At 31.0% G+C, this 22,123-nt stretch overlaps 4 protein-coding genes across 4 annotated transcripts; 1 reads left to right on the plus strand and 3 right to left on the minus strand.

Moving 5' to 3' along the window:
* Positions 1-2,199: 2,199 nt before the first annotated feature.
* Positions 2,200-5,493, plus strand: LOC107429349 (histone chaperone ASF1B). The gene is made up of 3 exons (XM_016040024.4): positions 2,200-2,694; positions 4,570-4,685; positions 4,784-5,493. Exons 1-3 carry the CDS (start codon positions 2,586-2,588, stop codon positions 5,117-5,119), a joined length of 561 nt encoding a protein of 186 aa, XP_015895510.1. The 5' UTR covers positions 2,200-2,585; the 3' UTR covers positions 5,120-5,493.
* Positions 5,494-5,780: 287 nt separating this feature from the next.
* On the minus strand, positions 5,781-7,312 carry LOC107403273 (protein STRICTOSIDINE SYNTHASE-LIKE 10). The gene is made up of 3 exons (XM_025068177.3): positions 7,037-7,312; positions 6,462-6,731; positions 5,781-6,350 (listed from the first exon to the last, which is right to left on the minus strand). The coding sequence occupies exons 1-3, from the start codon at positions 7,294-7,296 to the stop codon at positions 5,861-5,863; spliced, it is 1,020 nt and encodes a 339-aa protein (XP_024923945.3). The 5' UTR covers positions 7,297-7,312; the 3' UTR covers positions 5,781-5,860.
* A 10,722-nt stretch (positions 7,313-18,034) lies between these two features.
* LOC112493120 (receptor protein kinase-like protein At4g34220) lies at positions 18,035-20,769 on the minus strand. The gene is made up of 4 exons (XM_060813294.1): positions 20,710-20,769; positions 19,446-19,573; positions 19,215-19,338; positions 18,035-18,800 (listed from the first exon to the last, which is right to left on the minus strand). Exons 3-4 carry the CDS (start codon positions 19,303-19,305, stop codon positions 18,397-18,399), a joined length of 495 nt encoding a protein of 164 aa, XP_060669277.1. The 5' UTR covers positions 19,306-19,338; positions 19,446-19,573; positions 20,710-20,769; the 3' UTR covers positions 18,035-18,396.
* Positions 20,770-20,820: 51 nt separating this feature from the next.
* LOC132799361 (uncharacterized) lies at positions 20,821-21,753 on the minus strand. The gene is made up of 3 exons (XM_060813178.1): positions 21,369-21,753; positions 20,997-21,219; positions 20,821-20,854 (listed from the first exon to the last, which is right to left on the minus strand). Exons 1-3 carry the CDS (start codon positions 21,652-21,654, stop codon positions 20,821-20,823), a joined length of 543 nt encoding a protein of 180 aa, XP_060669161.1. The 5' UTR covers positions 21,655-21,753.
* Positions 21,754-22,123: the final 370 nt, after the last annotated feature.

A 22,123-nucleotide genomic window follows, 5' to 3' on the forward strand; every position in this document is an offset into this window, starting at 1 on the left:
GTATGTAAAAGTGAAAGTTATTTCCAAAAAAAAAAAATATATATATATATATATATATATTCCAAGTAAAAGTTATATATGAGAAAAATTATATACACTTTCAAAGTTCAATAAAAATTCATTAATACCTTTAAAGTTTAAAAAATTATTATTTACCCCTATAATGTTAAGATACTTATCATTTATGATCCTAAAAGTTAGATTTTGATCAAACTAATGCAGGAAAAGCTTATTTTACCGTTATGTATCAACAAAAATATTACATATTATCATCTCTTTTACATTATAACAGTGTAAATTTTTAAAAAAATCATTTACATAATAGTAAACAATGTAATTAAAAAATTCTACATAAATTACAAGTTTTAACTTTTATTATATAAAAATATCATAAAATAAAGTGTTGATATTTATTTTAAAATTAAGGATAAAGCAACATTTTTATAAATGAATTTACTCATAAATCAACTCCAAATATAGTAAATGATGATTTTTTCAAATTTTGGGAACGTAATAATGATTTTTTAAATAATAAAAGTATCAATGAATTTTCATTAACCAATTTTTTTTTTTATGAGGGATGACATTGAGCAGAGAAAGCCACAGAGGAGTGCCCTATCTTCGTCCGTTTCCCCACTTCGTTTGAAACGGAGTTGGGTAGATAGGGATTCCTATCTATAATATTTATAAACCATAATATGATTAATATCATAAAAATATAAATAAATATATATATATATATATATATTTAAATAAAAGAAAAAGAATTATATATTTAAATAAATATGCATATGTATATATATATATGTATAGATAAACAATGTAGGATCTCTGTCCCCGAATGGAGGCAAGCTTCCTTGCCTTGATTCCGATCTTGTTCTTTGTTTAATTGAAAATTCCTAATTTCATTAGGGTAGATTTCTGCAAAAATCGAATTATGCGGATTATATTGTCATTCCTATTTTATATATATGTACACATAAAAAAACAACTTAATGAAATGAGATCATGTTATCTTTTCTTTGGTTTTTCGTTAAGATTATTGTGATGTGATTTGTAGTATAATATTTCATCGAATGGAAAGGCAGTTAAAAATCTATTACTATTTTCATTTTCAATCATACTATAAATAGAATAGAAAGAAAAACGGAAAAGCCAAAGATAGAAAGGCTTGGAAAGATTGTAGATAAAGAAACAACACCTCTTCTTCTTCTTCTTTTTTTTTTTCTGTTTTTTTTTCTTCTCTAGTGGAGAAAACTCAATATTGCTTTTCTTGTTTTCTTCCTTTTCACCATAGGAATGGGACAGGATAAAAATAAATTGCAATATAAACTAAATATTTTATTGACTCAACAAACTAATCCCCTTTCTTAGAACTGCTTGAAAGCTAGAAGAAAAAAAAAAAAATGAACAAGGAGTTAATGGGGTGCCATTGTAGTACTGGTCTATAGCTTTCAAATGTTCCAAGTTAGATCGTTCAATTCTTGAAACATATGAGCGAAGAAGAAAAGTTGTTCAAGATGCGTCCTTAATATGAAGTCATCACCATCTATTTATAGCGCTTTGCATGAGAAAATTGTGATACTGTCATGTGTCTAGGTTTTTTAAAAACCTAGCTCGTAGCTTTTTCCTCCACAGCTTATTGAGGTGAAATATATGATTAAGAGAGAAAAGGTTCAATTAGACTGCACCAATGTGCATATGTATGATCGGACTACATTGTGCATTCAGAACTTTCTCATAGAATGATTATGTATATCTTAGATTCCATTTAGAGTATCGTTAAAGCTAAGTTTTGTTAGCTTATGATGATGGTGTCCGATTCTTTTTGCAACATTCCTTTGTTGGGAATTCTTTTATGAAATTTTCAGCTTGTCGTTCGGACAATTTTATGGGTTTTACAAATAATGGTTCATATTGGATTTCATATGATTTACGACAACAAATAATCAAATGTTCCATATTTTTCCTATTCCCAAATGTTTGAAGCATAATTTCTTATACGAAAAAAAAGCACCCATACAACGCTATCGACGAAAAACGTTTACGTATTAATGAATTTATGGCGGGATAACAATAATAATAATAATGTGATTTATTTTTTATTTTTTATTTTTTATTTTTTAGTGAAGAATAATGTGAAAATTTAAATGTATAAAAAGGTGAGCAAACAAAATGTTAAAAAATAATAAAAAAAAAAACTCCCGCCAAATTGTAATCCCTGATTCCCTCCTCACCGACAACTGGTTACTGCCGGTAACCACAAAAGCCCATTTTCACACTCACGCATTTATTTAAACCCCCAATTTTCACAAAAGCAAATTCCACGCAATCCAAAATTTTTCCCTCTTTTTTTTTTCTTTCATCTCTGTCTTTGTTGCTTCAACCCCTTGTAGCTTCCGCTTTCGACCTTTTATCGGTTCCCGGTATCTGGTGTCTCTCACCCCCCCGAAATCCGGTCTAGGGTTTGCTTTTTCTTTCCTTTTTTTTTTTTTTCGATCGTCGATGAGGGATATCCAATCTAGGGTTAAGATTGGTTTATTCGTGGTGCCAAAAGATTACTATTCCGTTACGTCTCCGAGATTATGAGTGCCGTAAACATAACAAACGTCGCCGTTTTGGATAACCCGGCTGCGTTTCTAAACCCTTTCCAGTTCGAAATATCCTACGAGTGCTTGACTCCGCTTAAAGATGGTAAAATCTCTCATAAAACCTCTCAAGCTCCCAAACCCACTTTTTTATTTATTCATTTTTATTTTTATTATATGTCATTTAAATGTGGAGATGTATATTTAGATTTATTGCAACATGCTTGATTTGTCTCAACGGCGTCGTATATTTAATGGGGTTTTGGCGTTCAAGCAGTCTAGGCTCCAAATTTGACTGTATTTCAGTGGATTAAGTGAACATAAATTGAAAATTTTAGGCTAATTTGTAATTAATTACGTCAAAATTTTAATTATTTTTGTGTTGCTTACTTGTTACTATAATATATCCTTAATGATATTTAGAAATATATTGTTGGGCCGAGTTCTTTAGAACATCAATACAAATGTATGACTAAAATTTGAGTCTCCTAGTCTTGTTTAATTAATTAAGAAACAGAGTAAATGGGTATTAATATATATATATATATATATGGGAAAGAAAGGGAAAAAAAAGTTTGCTTTTTGTTGCGCTTCAGACTTTATAGGCATATTGACATTGATTATCTTCTCTAATTTTGTTCCAAAAGTGCTTGAAATCAATAAATAACGAACGGTTTCAAAATTAATGGTTCCTGCAAGATTTTAGGCCTTTTTTTTTTGGAGGGTATTTTTTTTTTTTTTTCCTGCAACATTTATGTTATGTTTTTGGTTTGGTAAAGAGGAGTTGATAGATATTTAACACACTGTGACCATATTAACAGACAGTTGTACTTTTGATGCCAATTTTGGGCATTAGAATGGTTTAGTATGTTTTGATATCTTTTAGATAACTGAATCTATCAATGGTTAGATGTGGAAGCTTATCTTCATTTTACTGTGTTATCTTCTGGCCGTTGGGAGTGTATTTATGTATAAGAATTAATTTTGATCCAATAAGTTTCCTAGACATAGATGGTGGCACCTACACATTGTATGTGTACGTTTGCTTGTTGGCGTACACATGGTTGGAACCTTGAGTGGGTATTGTTTTGTTGGTTTCTACAGTGGACACGTATGTTATTGCTGGGTTTCATATTGTTCTAATCAGTTTAACTACAGAAACTATTGTTGTATGATTTTTATAGCTTGTTATTAAAGCTACTTTGGATGAATATAGATGAAACATTGTGCAATTGGTGAAGAATTTGGATACTGGAATTTCATGTGACAGCTGCAATGGAACCACTTTTAAGATAGTTTTTCTAAATTCCAATTGCTATTTCTGTTGCTTACTTAGTCATGTCATTTCATCTTTAAGTAGTTTGAAGCTGTGCTTACCCGGCAAGTGTGGATTACTTCTAGAGTAGTGAGGCACGCTTATTTAGCTGGGGGAACTAGGAAATGAGAATATATCAAAGGAGCTACTACTGTTAATCACCTTACCAGAAGCACATTAAGATTGTTGAATTGGATATGTTTTGAGTTAAAATCTGGAAAGCATGTAGAATCTTAGTTAGTCATGTTATAATAGAAGGCTCATCTGTGCAAGTCTAAGTCCATGCAGAGTTAAAGAGATCCAGAATATGAAACATGATAAACGTTTACTATGATAGTATAGCTGAAGAATCAAGGATTTAAGGAAAATCACTGTTGGCCATGTGATGATTTAATGTGTTCTATGTAACCTGAAAACCAGGAATTCACTTGCTTATATTTGTACATCTGCCCAAGAGCACATCAAATTTGGACTGAGATGAAATAACTATCTGGATGAAGCAGTCTAATTTATTGTCTGGAGTAATTGATTGTTTGATTCCACTTTGAATTTTGTTCATCTGTAATTTTCTTGTTTGTTTTTTTTGTAATCTCTTCATTCAATCTGTTTACTCGAATACAGCTGCATTAATGACTTTGACTTGATATGATCTTCAAACAATTACAGACTTGGAGTGGAAACTTATTTATGTGGGTTCTGCTGAGGATGAGACTTATGACCAACTCCTAGAAAGTGTGCTTGTTGGTCCTGTCAATGTTGGCAACTATAGGTTTGTACTTCAGGTAATTCTTTTAATCTTATACTTAGTCTGTAGTTGGATTTTGAACGCCCCTTGCATGTGAAATGTAGACCGAGTTATTTCTTTCTTAACTCTTGGCAGGCAGACCCACCAGACCCATCAAAAATCCGTGAGGAGGATATCATCGGTGTCACAGTGCTGCTATTGACATGTTCTTATCTGGGACAGGAATTTATTAGAGTGGGATACTATGTGAACAATGATTATGATGATGAACAGCTGAGAGAGGAACCTCCCCCGAAGGTGTTGATTGATAGGGTCCAAAGGAACATTTTAGCTGACAAACCAAGAGTCACCAAGTTTCCAATCAATTTTCATCCTGAGAACAATGAACAAGGGGAGCAGGCACCCTCTTCACCTGATCGTGCCACTGAAATCAATGCTAATGGAGAAGAACCACCTGCTGTACCTGTATAATCTTCATGAGAAATGCTATGTTGAGATTAAAGTGGCTGTGTAACAGAATCCAAATTTCTGTCAGTTTTGGCATGCAGATCATTCAGGTGACTTTGTTTTTTTGGATGTCAAATATCCCTATTCTTGGAAGAATGGCTTGTCGTCCAATATAGAGCTTCAAATGGGATTTTGCTGTGCCATCAATGTTCCCAATTGTTTAAAGAATTTTGGATGTCCCATATGATTGTTTCCAATTTAAAGTTGTTTTTAGGCACATTTTTAAAGACTTGTCAGTGTATCAGTCTTGTTGGAATTTTGAGTTGGTTGCAGGCAGTCGGGGTTTCCACAAGATTTTGGATGGGAAGTGAGTGCAATTATAACATGTGAGAGGCCAATACATGTGTTTGTTTATTATTTTATGAAAATAATTGCAAAATCAAATTGAAATTTTCAAGAACATTCTTTAGAAAAGTAGAGCTGTTATAAGTTGGAGTTACGAAAAATTATTTGAAAACTAATTCGTTGAACACCCCTTATTTTTATAAAACTATTTTGCACACCCTTTGTTTTTATAAAATGGAAAGTTTTAAAAATGGATTTTTTATTTTATTTTTGTTATCAACTAACAAAAGCCAAGCTCATGCGTTAGAAAAAAATAGATTTGAGCAAAAGAACATTATACCATAACGAAACAATAAACAAAACATATTTTATTACAAAGTATTAACTCAAAGTATCTGGTAGTATAAAAGGATGGACATCCTAAAGTTTAGTGACAGCCATGTATGGCTTTAATGCCGAACCTAACCACAGTCTTCCATCATGTTCCTCAATTTCACTAACCGAACTAAGCTCGGTACCACCATGGCCGTCCAGCACCTCCACCTCCTTTCCTTCCCCATCAACTTTGATCCCAACTGGATCTAACTTCTCTATGGGAGTATGAAACAAATCTCTACCAGTGTTCATCGCGATCCAAAATTCTCCGTCAGTGTTTCTTTTGATGTTATCAGGGGATCTTTCTAGCTGTGCAAAAAGTTCAGAGGTATGGACTTTGTGTCCTATAAGCCAAAACTTTAGGATTCGGTAGGTGGTAGATTCAGCTACTAGGAGGAATGAGTTGTCTTTACTAAGAGCTACGCCATTTGCAAAGGCCAAGCCTCTCAGCAACACAGTCACTCTCTTTGTTTGTGGATCATATTGCATTAATCTTCCGGTGTGTTCTCTTGAATTGGTTGACCCTATATATGCCCTATTAGAAAAAGAAAGAGGCAAAAAAGGTTAGACAAGTTTAAATATAATGTTTTAGAGGAATTTATGCAAACTGAGAAACATAAACATGAACATAATGCATGTAAAATACCTTCTTTGGAAGATCATGCTGGTGTCTGTAAAGTAAACCATTCCTGTTCGGCTATCGATGTCCAAACCATTTGTGAAGCGAAAAGGAATGCCTTCAGCAGAAGTTGCAAGTTGTTGGGCCACACCACCATTGGGCCCTACCTTTTGGAGCCCAAAGTAAGCATCAGCAATGTAGAGCTCGCAAGTTATTGGGTTGAATTTGAGACCCAACGGCCTTCCACATATGGGTTCCAAGTTTGGGTTGGTTGAACCGTCACATAAAAACCTCGGCCTGAAAAAAGTTTAAAATTCAATTTAGAATTTTATTTGCTAGTTAGACACATTCAAAATAAAAGATATACTAGGTCACAACGAAAAATAATAATAATAATAATAATAAAAATAAAAAACTAATACTTCTGTATGAAAGATTTCATGTCTTAATATAAATACACACCCACAAGCATCCAATATATTACATATATATATATATATATATGATTTTCTTTTTTTAGGTCATGTTAGTACACAATCACACAAACACATGTATTGTGAAATATCATATGTTACGTATATATTGTTATATGAAACTCTTACCTGTATGGTGAGGCAACGGCGAACTCAGTCCAACCCAAATGTGAACCTTGCCATTTGAGAATTCTACCATCTGAAACCCCAGTGTACGGTCCTTCTCCACGACAATCGAAGGCTATGCTTTCTGGGCCAACTACCTTCGGAAGCTCAAGTAATTCAGGCTGGTTTTGATCAACAGAGCATAGAACGAAAGTTGGAACTACAAATAATGATAAAATCACCAACAAGAACAGAGATGGACGAAATAGAAATAAAGGCTTCATCTTGACGTCTTCTTGCTTGCAGCGCAAGTAAGTCATGCAGACATATATTGTAGCTATTAAGCTGTAGTATTTATAAAGCCTCTGATATCTATATACATATATATATATATATATATATATATTTATTTATTTATTTTTTTGGGTGAATCTCTGATATGTATATCTATATATATAGAGAAGGTTATCCTAATATCAATTGGATTAGGTATTACATATCTAATACGATTTGGATTATATCGTACATTAGTTTTTTACTAACCCCCAAAAAAAAGAAAAAAAAAAAGAAGGTTTATTGTTATTGGCTCTCTCTATATATATTTTAATTTTTTTAAAGAAGAATCCGGATCTTAGTACAATTGTGTGGCACTGCCGTTTGAATAGTTTGTTATTTGGAATGGAGTCTATGTTACTACCCTTATAATGTTCCGTTTTGCCTGGCTGGCGTTTTTGCTGCTTGTCTTTTGGTTTATAAACTTTTTCTTCATAAAGAAAAAAAAAAGAAGAAGAAAAAACCCTTATATTGTGTAATAAAAATAAAAATAAATAATGTTACCTTTATAAGATATTTAGAATACAATAATAACGGAATACATAATATGGTATTTAAAAGATACTGATCAATCGTTGACATACAATGATCTCTTCTCATCTGTATGGTGTTGTACTTTATATCTAAAAATGATGAATTGTTTTGCAAGTAAATGGGAATATAAGAGTCTGTTTGGCCATTAGGTTTTAAAACAGTTTTTTGTTCTATAAAATAGAAAATTGTTTTAAAAAATCACTGGCCAAATACCCTCTTTTTTAAAAAACAAATGAAAAGAATTTATTTTTTTATTATTTTTAAAATAATGTTTTGAAAACTGAAAATATAAAACATGGCCAAACAGGGCCAAGCTTTTATGCTGTCTTGAGCCCCTTTTATGCTGTCTTGAGCATCCCAGTCTTGTGACATTTTTTAAGGCAAAATAAAAAGTAAAATTTTGATTTTTAAAGTAATTGAAAGCTAGAACTTTTTTTTTTTTAAAAGTGTAGTAAAAGTAAAAAAAAAAAAATTTGCAAAATAACTTATCTGCAATTAAACCAAAAATTAATTAATTATGATATAAATATTTTTTATTATTAACTAATTGTATTAAATTACACTTGTAGAGAAATATTATATTAAAAAAACTATTATTTAAGTATATATTGTTAAACTATTATATTATGTTGTATAAAATGTTATATTATATTCCCTCCGAAGCCAAGAGTGGTGAGGGAGCTTCAGGTGTTCATCAATTTCGTGAGTGTAGGAAAATTGGTGGGTACTAAGAGCCCAGTGGAGGCGAAGGGTAGCTGGAAGTACATTGGGGATAAAGAGCGGCTGCTGATAACCGTAGCTGATGGGAAGGTAGGAGAAGGTTTTAGAGAAAATTAGATTATCGATCAATGTAATTGTATTCTGTATGTTGAAATTATTAGTGAAAGCAATTAATTTGTCATAACTAGTTGTATTCCAAATTTTAAAATAACAATTTTGGTCTTAGACTCCCAAGTACTTGGTTATTCAATATGGATTCTATTTGAGGACAACAAAAGCAAATGGTAAAATATCATAGACAAGAATACATCTTTTAACTCCGAAACCGTTTGTTATACATTTTGAACTCTTTTTCCCTTTAACTCTTAGTTTGCGAGCAAGAAAGGCAAGAAAACAGGATATTTGATGGAAGAGCTTCAGTAGATGATTGATTTACTTCACAGATAACTCTTCAAAGAAAGGCCAATGAAAATCACGGTAACCTAATCTTGTTAGATTAGGCTTGTATAAAAGGGGATAACTCTTCAAGATTTGCAGATAATGTTTCCTTTGACATCAACTCATTAGATATAGGCTTGTTTCGTCCCCATACTGTCCCAACATTTTAATGAATTTTTTTTTTTTGTATCAATGTGCTACTATATTTAACTTGACACACAATAAAAAGTGTAACAGGATATGACATGTATGGGACGTACTTTGAGCTTACATTCCCGTCATTGTGTTCTATTTTTGTCTTGGCAAATTTCATTGCTACTTGATCATTATTTAGGGGATTGTTAGCTTCCCATTCCCATCGGTTAAATTTGGTTAATACTCTTGAAGCTAAATTAAACTTCAACAATGCTTTTCATCCTCAAACGGACTGGCAATTGGAAAGGTCGATTTAGATTTTGTAGGACATGTTGAGATCTTGCATTCCATAATTCAGAGGGAAGTGGAAAGAGCATTTACTGTTGGTAGAATTCGTCTATAATAACAATTATCAATCGAGTATTGGGATATCTTTGTACGATACATTGTATGGAAAATATTGCAGGACCCGCTATGTTGGAATGATATGGGTGAAGTAAAGCCTATTAAATTTGAAAATTTGGTTATGACCTAGTTCCTCTATGAAGTCTCGTGTCATATATTGGATCTAAGAAATTTTATAATCTCGTAATGTTCCTATAGCAAAAACATCTTTGAGAATGTATATTTATATTAACTAAGACCATTTAGCTAATAAAGGAAAGTAGAAGCTGAAAGTGAAATATTTACTTCGAATATATGGAAACCTAAGTGATTGCAAAAAACTATCGATCCACTTCATAGATTGACGACCTAATCCTGAGGTTTGTACTACCATTTCTTTACCGAAGCCTTCTTTGTCCACATAGTTAACTAGTTTTTAGTTTCTCAAATCTTCTCAATATTGTCTCAACTTATTGTTCTCCTATATGTGAAGTTAGTTAATCATGTTCTTATATCATAAAGAAATATAACTATTGTGACATAAATAAAGTAGCATTAGGGAGATGTCAATAATATTTACTGGCAAATTATAAAGTATAACAAGTACTTGCACTATGAATATTGAATCTAAACTGTTAGACCTACACAACAAATTTAGCTGTGAAAATATGTAAATCACTTGTGAAATCATCAAAATCAAATTGTCAAAATTTTATACTTGGTTTCAAATAAGAAGGTCATTCAAAAGTGTTGTTAACATTTAAAATATGTTTGTTGCCATAGGATAAATTTGATACTCAAATGTTTGAACTTAAAAGTTAATGTGAATTTCAAATCCATGTGAAGAAAATAAATAAACCGGACAACAATATACTATTTTTCTCACCTTAAGATCAACAATGATATTTTTCTCATTTTCAGATTGCATGGTTCTAGGAAGTCATCAAAGAACAAGCAAACTTTGAGCTTCAACATTTTTAGTTTATGATTGTTGAAGCCAATAGTCAACATTAAATACATTCTTTAGTCGATCCATGAAATCTACCCCATCTTCATTACTAATGTTATTGTTGCCGTCGTAAACAATTAGTGGGCTGTTGCCTAGTTTAGTCAATTAAAGTACATCTACAAGTTTTTTAACAACCTTATGACCACATAAAAGTATAAGTATTAAATATAAACTAAGATTATACCTCTTAATCGAAAAGAAAAGTTAGCTCTTGAAAGTTGGAGGTATGTGAATATGGTCAACTCAACAATAGAGGAAGTGGAAGATTCTAAAAATTCTTCAAAAACTTCTACAATTAGATGATCAACATATAATATATCCATTTGCGTAAAAACGTAGGTATCAAATTAACAAATCTTATGACACATACATATATAAAATTTATATTGCATTCAAAATTATACCATATTTCTAGTAACTCTTAAAGAGATGATACTTTTCCATTTTACTCTCTATGTTATGCATTAAAACTTAGTTTATAAGTTATTTATTCATTTAAATCGAGGATTATAGATATTGATAGACAAACTAGATTTAACATAGTATTTTTTCTGCTATGCTATTGTTTAGATTCTTACTTTTGCATTTCACTCTAAAGATTGGTGCTCGATAAAAGATAAATTGGGGGAGGTTTTATGCTCTTGTTTAGTTTTTTACTTTTGCATTTCACTACTAACTAAGTTTTCATAGATGGTTGGATTTTGTTTATGTTTTCTATTACAAAATATGGCGTGATTTGCAATGGGCATTTTTCGGACCTCAAGCTCTTATTAACATCTCTACTTCATAAAGATGGGTTATAAGAGACTTATATCATGATTCTTCATCACATGTCCTTTCAATACGCTCTCTTTTGTTTGCCTCTATGCAGGGAAGGCTCTGAATCAGAGCTTGCTGCGATTTAACTAGTTATTCACATCGATGCCATAACATACTCGACAAAGTATGATGGAGTTGTCAGTGTTTTAGATGCTATAGAAGCTATTGACACTCTAAAAAAGGTTTTAAGCTTTCCTAATTGATGTTTATTTTGTGTTTGATCTCCAGCTTTAGGAATTACACATGTATATTCTTTGAACTACTATGAACATTTCTTGGATCATTGGTATTTTTTATTTTGACTGCTATAACACTCTTAAAAAAAATAACACTCTTAAAAAAAATTGGAAATACGTGTCCTTTCAACATGCTCTCTTTTGTTTACCTCTATGCAGGGAAGGCTCTAAACCAGAGCTTGATGCGGTTGAACCAAGTTCTCACATTGATGCCATAACATGCTCTGTGAAGTATGATGGAGTTGTCAGTGTTTTAGGTGCTATAGAAGCTATTGACACTCTAAAAAAGGTTTGAAGCTTTCCTAACTGATGTTTATTTTGTATTTGATCTCAAGCTTTAGGATTACATATGCATATCTTTCGAACTAATATGAAAATTTCTTGGATCATTGGTATTTTTTATTTTGACTGCTATAACACCCTAACAAAATTTGAAACTTTCCTCACTGACGTTTATCTGTGTTTGATCTCAAACTTTAGGAATTACAAATGTAACTCTTTCTCAATAATGTGAACATTCCTGAATCATTGGCATTTTCTATTTTAATTGCTATAGAAGCTATTAACACTAAAAATGTTTGAAACTATCCCGATCAATGTTTATTATGCTTGATCTCAAACTTTAAGAATTAAAAATGTAATTGTATTCGAGTATTTTGAACTTTCGTGGATTATTGGCAATTTAAATTTTGACACTAGAAAATTTTATCCCTAAACAACAAATTCAAAAATGGCATGGCTATACATAGTGATGGAGATCACATAGAATTATAATTACTAAGATTTTATGATTTTTAGGATTATTACGTTATTTGATATTTAGGGTTTTAATATTATTATGCTTATTACGTTTTTATTATTATTATTATTTTAGTTTTCTTAAGTTTTTAGTTATTATTTGGTTTCTTTATTTAACTAGATTTCTTATTATTTTAATATTCTAATGTTATTAGTTGGTTTTGTTATAAATAGGAATTTTTGTAATTCTTTTAGTGAAGTTGATTAATAAGATAAGTTATTTTCTGAGAGTTATTTATCTAGTTTTGTGTGATGCAAAACAAACTTAGGTGTGATGCCTAGGGATTTTAAGAGTGATTCTTAAAATTGTTCTAGTGTGATACTAGAATATATTTTTTAATTTTCATTCTTTTTTCCTTCCTCACCTGTTCTACATCACATAGTTTTCAATGTCAGTTTTTCTATCACGTTTGAATTTAAAAACAAAAGCTCTTATTCAACTCAAAAGAACTTACACACGTTGGAACTAGCTGCCTAGGAAGGTTAGAACCATTATCTAATTTCATCACTCATCACTTAGTAGATTGATTATTTTGTACTTTAAATTCTTGCATAACTACTTCAAAAATTCAATGCACACATAGCATTTGCTATTCTCCACTAAAAATTGGTTTTAGTTCAATACAATAATGTCAATGTAAATGAGCACAAAGAATTTCAAAAAGTCCTATGTTAAATCTACTTTGTCTACTAATATATTTATTTCTCGATTTGAATGAAAAAATAACTTACAAACTAAGTTTTAATGCAGAACACAAAAAGTAAAATAGAAAAGCATAATATCTTTAAGGGTTACAAAAAATATGGTAAATTTTGAATGCAATATAATTTTAATATATGCATATGTTATAAGATCTGTTAATTTGATACTTACCTTTTTATTCGAATGAATATATTAAATGTTGATAGTCTAATTGTGAAGGTTTCAAAAGAATTTTAGAATATCCCATTTGCTCTATTCTTGAGTTGACCACATCCACACACTTCCAATTCTTGGGATCTAACTTCTCACTTCAATTAAAAGGTATAATCTTAGTTTATATTTAATACTTTTATGTGATCATAAGATTTTTGCAAACTTGTAGATGTAAGTATTTCACTTTCAGTTCCTTGAAGTGAAGCTTATTAATAGTTCCTTGCAATCACTTAGGTTGCCACACAGAGAGTAAGTATTTCACTTTCAGCTTCAACTTTCCTTTAAGAAATAAAGTATTTTACCTTTATTAGCTAAATGGAGTAAGTTGCTATAAATATACATTCTCAAATATGCTTTTGCTACAGGAAGATTACAAAATTATAAAATTTATCAGATCTAGTATATGACATAAGACTTCAAAAAGGAATTGATTAGCAAAGTTCATAGAGGATGGGAATGAGAAGCTAACAATCCCCTAAATAGCAATGAAGTTTGCCAAGACAAAAACCAGAACACAAAACAACTGGAATGTAAGTGCAAAGTATCTCCCACACATGTCATATCCTATTACATACAACAATTGACATTTTATGTCTCTCAGACTGAAATTAATAGAACATTGATAGAAAAAAAAAATCAAAATGTTGGGATAGTTTAGGAACGGTACAAACCTATATCTAATAGTTTAGTTGATGCCAAAGCAAGGCCAAAGAGAACATTATCTCCATGGCTCCCTAATGCTTCAGTGAGGAAGATAGAATAATATTAGATTAGGATAGGAAAAGTTCCAGAACATGATGATATAACCAAAACTGTAAATTTTAAAAAATGTTACAATAGTGGATTTCAAACTAGGAACCAAATGAAGTTTAATATATATATATATATATAAGAATTTTTTTAACAATTGAATGTAATCTTAGAAGGGACAGATGTAAACGTTATTATTAGATATAGCTAAAATTGTTTATGCATTTATACATGAAATTTACCTCTTTTTCTAGATCCTTTCAAGACCATTGGGGAACCTCTGTAGGTTTTCTTTTTCCAGATCCCTTTTAAGACCATCGTGAAACTTTCTATAAGCTGAGGAACAAAGATAAGGTCAAAAAGGGGGAAAAAAAAATGACCAAACACAAATAGCTAGGAGAACTAAAAGCAATGGCTTAATTTGTTTTTTTGTTTTTTTTTTTTCTATATATCTAGAAATATATACAAACATATATATATATATATATATATATATAGAGGATATTCTATGGTGCGGATCGTCCGCATGCGGACGGCACCAAAAGCCGATGCTTTTTGAAAAAAAAAAGTGTTAGTTTTACTGTGTACGCTATGTATGTTAAGCCGACGTTTTTTTCCAAAAAATGTTGACTTTTGATGCGGTCCGCATGTGGATGGTTCGTATCGTAAAACTACTATATATATATATGAATGTGTATATTTACTATATATATATATATATATATGAATGTGTATATATAAATATATAGCTATAGACATTCATATTCTATTGAAAGTTTATTTACAAGTAATAAATCGTCCACTATAAAAGCAAAAAAGAAAATAAAAATAAAAAATCCTTCAAAAAAGCATATCAACAATTCATTAACATTAAAATAGAACAAAACAATTATTTTCTTTCAAACTAAAGAACATGAAATCCGCCATAAACACAATTTAAAATTTTAATTTTTAAACAAAACAAAAAACAAAAAAAATAATAATATAGAAAATACATAAAGCTATTAATAAAGATTAAGGGGTGTATTTAATTTAGAGTTTGATGGATTTAAAATGAATTATAGATTTTAAAGAATTTGATAAATTATTATGGAATTCCATAAATTTTATAAAGAATTTACAAGAATCTAATGAAAGCTTTGAGATAAAAGCTAAATTTTGTATTGATAGTTTTCTCCACAATTTAACTTTTAAAATTCTTTTAAATCCATTAAAATTTAATATTTTTAAAAATATTTTAAAAGTAATAATTTTTTGAATATTTATAAATTTTAAAAGAATTTTATAAAAGACCAAACTAAATATATCTGGATTTTAATAGACTTTTATAAAATTCATTAAAATTTGAATTAAATATCATTAAACTTGTATAGACTCTTTTAAAATCTAAATTGAATATTTTTAAACTTTTAAAATTTTTCAAATTCTAAATTGAATATATCCTTAAAACTTTACTTTTGATTCTGAAAAAAAAAAAAAAAAATCGAGAGAGGAAGGAAAGAAAGTCAGATCTTAGAGAAAGATCGAAGAATATAAAAAATAAGTGATTTAATAAAATTGGACGAACCTGAATACAATTTCAATTTCATCAACAACAAAGTTATCGATCGGCAGAGGCATCAAATCTCTAGGATTTTCTCTTTCCTTTTTTTATTTTTTATTTTTTTTGGATTTGGTGTTCATAATCTCTTTCTGAGTTTCGAACTGAACTGAAGGGAGATAGGCACGGCACACGGCATTGGTATTTCAGATTAACTAAGCCACGTGTGATAGTGTGATTGGTTACTTTTCTTTTACGTAAAATTACTTAAAATACCCACCCCTTCCAAACATCAAGCAACTCTCCATTTAGACAGAAAGTCTTCAGTTGGTGAAATCGCCGAATGATGAACTGACATCTGTGAGCATCTCTCTATTGTACGAACAGAAAACAAAAGACAAAAAAATAAAAAAAAATGACAACGATAAAAAATTCTTTTATTTAAATTTTATCTAAATTTCTTTATATGTTTAAAATTCTAAGGATTCGGTATAGACCTCCTTCTCCTCTGTTTTACTTTCTTTTATTTAAATTTGAATCATGTAATGGACAAACAATATAGAGACGGGAATAAATGGAACTGCATCGATTTGGTTTTTTACCTTTAACCAGTATGATTTAGTTTGAACAATTTTCAATCCTAATTAAATTGAAGAAAATCTATATAAATAATTTTTTTAACTATTTTTATTATTTTAGTTAAATATTTTAATTTGTTAAAATTAAATATTAAAATTATAAAGCTATATTGAGTACAAATTATTAAATATATATATATATATATATATAGAGAGATTCTATGGTCAAGACCGACCGGATGAAAGTTTCATACGGACCAGGAGTAAAATTGATGCAAAATCGGCTTTTTTAAAAAAGCTGACGTTTTTTTTTTTGTGTAGCGTTTGCTTTTCTCCTAAAAAAAATTGATATTTTTTTTTTGTAGCATCTGCTTTTCGCAAATCCGTATATAACTTCGTCCGGATGGTCATGAATGTAGAAGGACTGTGTATATATATATATATATGTTTTTTAAGGCCCATAAAATTGGGCAATGAGCTCAAGCACAAACCAAATATTGTATTCTGGTGTAATTCTATTGTTCTAGTGATCCTAATCCTCATCCCGACGTCGTTCACATATTTTGGTGGTGTTCAGGTGATTCCAATCTTAGGGTCTTCATCTAAAACGAAGATCTGGATTAATTCAACATTTTACGATATGAACTAGTGTAGATTTAATTTGTAAAATATTCAAAGAAATACAAAATATCAAAAAAAAAAAAAAACTATTAACAAACAATTTTTAATCATAAAAAAAGTATAATTGTTTTTATTTTTTATTTTTTATCTTATTTTTTAAATAGAGAATGTGTTAGCAAATGACACCCTTAGCCCACCAATTAATTTATTAGTCAGCTTGTATTGTGAACGTCAAATGGTCTTGTCCAACTTTATAAATCATAAATAATAAACCAAATTTAAAATTGGATAATTTTTATGGTTAACCCTGTAAATATTTTATCATACAATTATATCCAAGTTAACTATATCCATCACTGCTCAAATGAATGTTACTTTCAGTTTTTCCTCAATCCTGATCACAGTTCGTCAACCATCTTAGCACTATACAAAACCAGGAGCACTTGGAGCAGCTGGAAGGTTTATTTCCAAAGCAAATAGGCATATGAAAGTGTCCATAATCATAACTCAAAATTTATATTGTTAATCTTCACAATTTTCCATTTTGGTGCATATGCAGAACTCAAGTTTCACCTAGGCCAGGAAACCGAGAAGTAGCTCGAGTAGCCATTGCTGCTTTGATGTTTCTCACAATTTCAGAAGCAATTTTGGTAGGCTCTTACTCCATATGCAGGAAGATATGCTTTCGGTTTCATTTTAAGTCACCACCTTGGCTCCTCTGGTTTCTCTAGCTGTCATATTTGACAGCTTACATGGGGTTCCTTTATGGTTCATTCTTTCTCCAAAATCTCTTCTTGAGGAACTTCAGGGCCTAGTGAATTTAGGTTTCGGTTTGATTTAAGAGTAAAGGGTCTTATGGATTGGAATCCAAGCTAGGCGTTTGTGCTCTGTCATAACCAGTTGTAGTGTTGTACAGACTAGGAGAAGAAGGTTCTCCCTAAACTATTTCGACTCTTTTAACAGGTTTGTTTTAGGAGCGTTGGTTAGGACTTTCATTAAGAAACTTGGCTCCCAAATCTCAAAATAACCATTTCGGTCTACAAAACTTGGTTATTAAAAATGGATCCTAATCGAGGACAAGGTAGCAGTACCAAAAGCAAATGGTAAAAAAATTATGGACAAGAATACATCTAGGAACTTCGGAACCTGATTGTTATATATGTTGAACTCCTTTGAATTTTGCTACCTCATACTAGAAGTATTTCAGCAGATATTAAACACCAGATCGTTTGCTTTACTCTTTGTATGATTACAAACATAAGGGAAAATTGACCTTATGATGAAGAACTCACAAAGGCAAAGTTTAATCATTACAAAACATTTCCAAGTCCTTATATCAGGTAAACTTACGGAGTATGGTAGGCGCAACCTTGTCCACTGTACTTCAATTTCACTACTTTCAATACATTAATAAATGGACAGGATATGATTAGTAATCCCAAATATCACATCGGCAACAAAAAAAGACAAACGATAACCAGTATGGACATGATATAATCTCAAAGATCACATCATAAACAAAAATAGAGCAAATATAACCTACGTATCACATGTAATCTGCATCGTGAATGAGTCAACAAACTTGTAAATCCTCTTGCTTGCAGACTTGTAAATCCTTTTGTTCACATACTTGTAAATCCTCTTGCTTGCAGACTTGTAGATCCTCCTGTTCACATATTCGTAAATCCTCCAGAGATTTAACAATGTCTTTCATGCTTGGCCGACACTCCATCTCAAGGTCAATACAGCGCATCCCGAGTTCTGTTATTGCAATACCATCATCAGCATGACAACCAGAGTCTTTCACAAGACTTGGATGCACAAGAGAACATTTAGGCTTGTACTCCTTCCTTGCCCATTCATGTGCAATAAAATCCATCATAAAATCATCATAAATGTCGGTAACTTGTTTAGATATTAACCCCAGAAGTATGTTACCATACGAGAAGACATCATGGTAGATTAATGATTGATCATCTGTCAAGTACCACATAATGTTTTAGCGATATAACAATATTACATGAGCCAATTATACAAAATTATTGGATACCAACTAATGTGTAGAATATTACTTGTTCAAAAATAAAAGTGTCAGCAGCCCAGCATGTAAAGGTTAGTAAATGGGACCCTAAGAAAGTCAATGACATCCTGCCACACTAGTTGTTGAAATTCAAAAGCTTTAGCGAACAGATTAATGTCCACAGTATTATTAGAGAAAAAGAGATTTTTATAGTCAAAAAAATCCAGATATCCATTTTCCAAAGTACTGATGTTATGGCATTAGGGCAAAAACGATTAATAGGAATTCACAGTAAAAACAACCAATGAAAACCAAAACTTAAGAAAACTGGCACAATTTAAACAAAACTGTAAAGTAACATTACAGCATACCTACTGCTTCAGGCTTTATATCCTCATAGCCAAGACAAAACCCAAGAACTCTGTTCCCATAAGTAATTTTACCAAGAACTCCCCCACTCATTTGACAGAAGTCAAATATTTTTGGGCTGTAATTCTAAATACAAAAGAAAAATATATATGTATATACAGCGAAAATAAAGGGGGATATGAAAGATGAGAAGTGCAATAAACTAACACATAAGGAAGTCTACATTATCCAACCTTATCAACTATTATATGAGCTGGAATAAGGTTGCGAACAAAATAAGGCTTTTCTGCACCATGTAAACATTGAAGCGCACGAGCAAGCTCCAGGGCTACTTTAATCCTTTGAGGCCATGAAAAATCATCTAGACATACAAATAGAAGCAACTCAAGGAACTTTATTAGAAATTAATGTACACAATTTCTGATTGAAAATTAAAACGTTAGTAAACCCACTGCAAGATTTAAGGAAGTCAGTAACTTTAAAATGAAAACAAGCCTAGGCTCAACAAGATTGAATATTTAACATATAAGAAATAATTCACCAATTATAATCATATTACTGCCAACATTCCATTTGAAGTTTCAACCATATGCTTTACTTTTTAGCTGAATTACGCAAACAAGAAAGCCAATTATGGATGGAAGTTCATTCCAACCACAAAATCTTAACATATTTATATGTATTCTTCATGTATGGATTTACCCTAATCCATCACCTTGTCCATAATCCATAACCCATATTCCCTGCCTCCTAACAGGGGAACACTACCCCACCGCCCATCCTGAGCTTATAGCACTCCATTTCTTCAACAAAACCCATGCTTCCAGTCCCACTCTAAAGGACAACAGAGCTTGTTTGCTGTACCAAAAAACCCCCACAGCAGTCTCTGCTTCAAATAACCATGAGACATCATTGAGGTGCAAGCGTCTAGAAACCCCTGACCCGTTCTTCACAATCTCTCTCCCTCAAAATCAATGGGCATTATCAAGCCCAATAATCACTCTTTCTTCACATCATACCTTATACAAGATACTAAAGTGGGAATCCTCCTTAACACATTTCTTCGTTTTCTCTTTTATTTTCATCCTTTTCCTTAATGGTGCTTGTCATGAATTATAAGCAAATGGGGATAAAAATATAAAAATCCCTGGTTCTAACTACTTCTGGGTGTAAAAAAGGAAGGGGGATGAAGAGGGCACGAAAGCAAAGAATGCTGTCACTCTTCTTTTCTTTCTTTCTACTCTTTATTTTATATTTTATTTTTTTACACATATATACATCTATTTTTGTTTATTAACTGTTCGCTACCACATAGTGGCATGGCATTCATAATAATGATGATGACAATGATGATAACTAAGTATACATGCTCATAATTCTTCTCAAACCAAACCAGTTCCAATATATAGATTCACAATTCCTGAATTTCTTTAAAAATTCAAGCACTGAAGGAGTCAAGTTTAGAAAAGAATACAGCAATATGACATGGCACCGTACCTTTTTTAATCAAGTTATGGACTGTATCCAGTGGTTCGAAGTTATATACAGTGCCTTGTATATGAAATTCTTAGCAAAATCCAATCAACTTCAAAAAATTTGGATGCCCTCTCACACTCGGATGTGTAAGAAACAGTTTTTCTTCCTGACATATATATAAATATTTAAATCACGTATTGAATATTATGGGGGGAACTGAGTTAATGACCAGAAAGTCATGAAGTCAAAGGAATGTGCAAAACTTTTTAAATTTAAAAAAAAAAAAAAAAAGAGTAAAAAATGAAGACACATCAACAGCTTCTTCACAGCTAATACATCTCGGCGTCCTATAACAATTTTCCCAAATCTTCACCATCACTTGCCGAGGTTTCATTCGATCCCAGTTTTCAACAATTGTTCCACGGCAAACTTTGCCAAATTGAGTTATTCCAATGAAATTCTTTTGGCTGAAATTATCAGTAATAGCACTTAACTCTTCTGCTGACACCATACCTGGCTCAGAATATCCCGCTGCATCAATCCAATCAAAAAACAAAGAAGAAAGTATATCCGTTATCTTAATCATGCAAAAAAAAGAAAAAGAAAAAAAAAAACACATAATTTCAACTCAATTACAAGTTAGATACAATTCAAAAAAGGGGTTATTGATTATGAAATACCTATACCAAAACGTGGAACCCTTAGAAACGAAACAACACCAGGGAAGCCAATGCGGTGAAGAATAGGGTTGGTTCGAAATTGTTTGGGTAACTTCCTAGAATATCTTCTTTCTACGGGATCGAAATCAAATTCTTCCGCTATATTTTTGAAAAAATCCGGACCATACTCGGGAAGTTTTACATTTACCTTCCAATCAGCTGCTATTACCATTGACGGTTCTTTATCCTGACAGTACTTGGCCTTCGCTTCCCTTGACCCCATAACCCAAACTCTTCCACAACCCATCACAATCCCTTTTTCTTTTACTTTTCAATTTCTGTCTCTTGGCTGAAACCCTTTACAGAAGAAGACCCCCCGCGGAGTTGTTATGCGGAATATTTGTTCTCCCCAAAAACCAACCAAAAATAATAATAATAAAAAATAAAAAATAAAAACTTAATTTTGACCCTTCTTTTCAAAAGTCAAATAAAATAAATAAATTGTTTAGGCCCAATAATCGATAACAATTTTTGAAAAAGGAAACTATTTTTATTTAGAGCTTTTGTTTTATCATAATCAGATTTAACACTTTACATATTTTAAAAATTATAATTTACTTCTATTTAATTTTTTATATTTATTAAAAAATATTATTTATTAAATAATGATTATTAAAATTTATTGTTAAATAATAATTTAAATTAAAAATATATTTTAAAAAATTTAATATATAAATTGATAAAATTAAATATATCAATTAAAAATTTACCTTATA

The sequence above is a fragment of the Ziziphus jujuba genome, chromosome 12 (genome assembly GCF_031755915.1).
Source record: "Ziziphus jujuba cultivar Dongzao chromosome 12, ASM3175591v1".
NCBI classification, from domain to species: Eukaryota; Viridiplantae; Streptophyta; class Magnoliopsida; order Rosales; family Rhamnaceae; genus Ziziphus; species Ziziphus jujuba.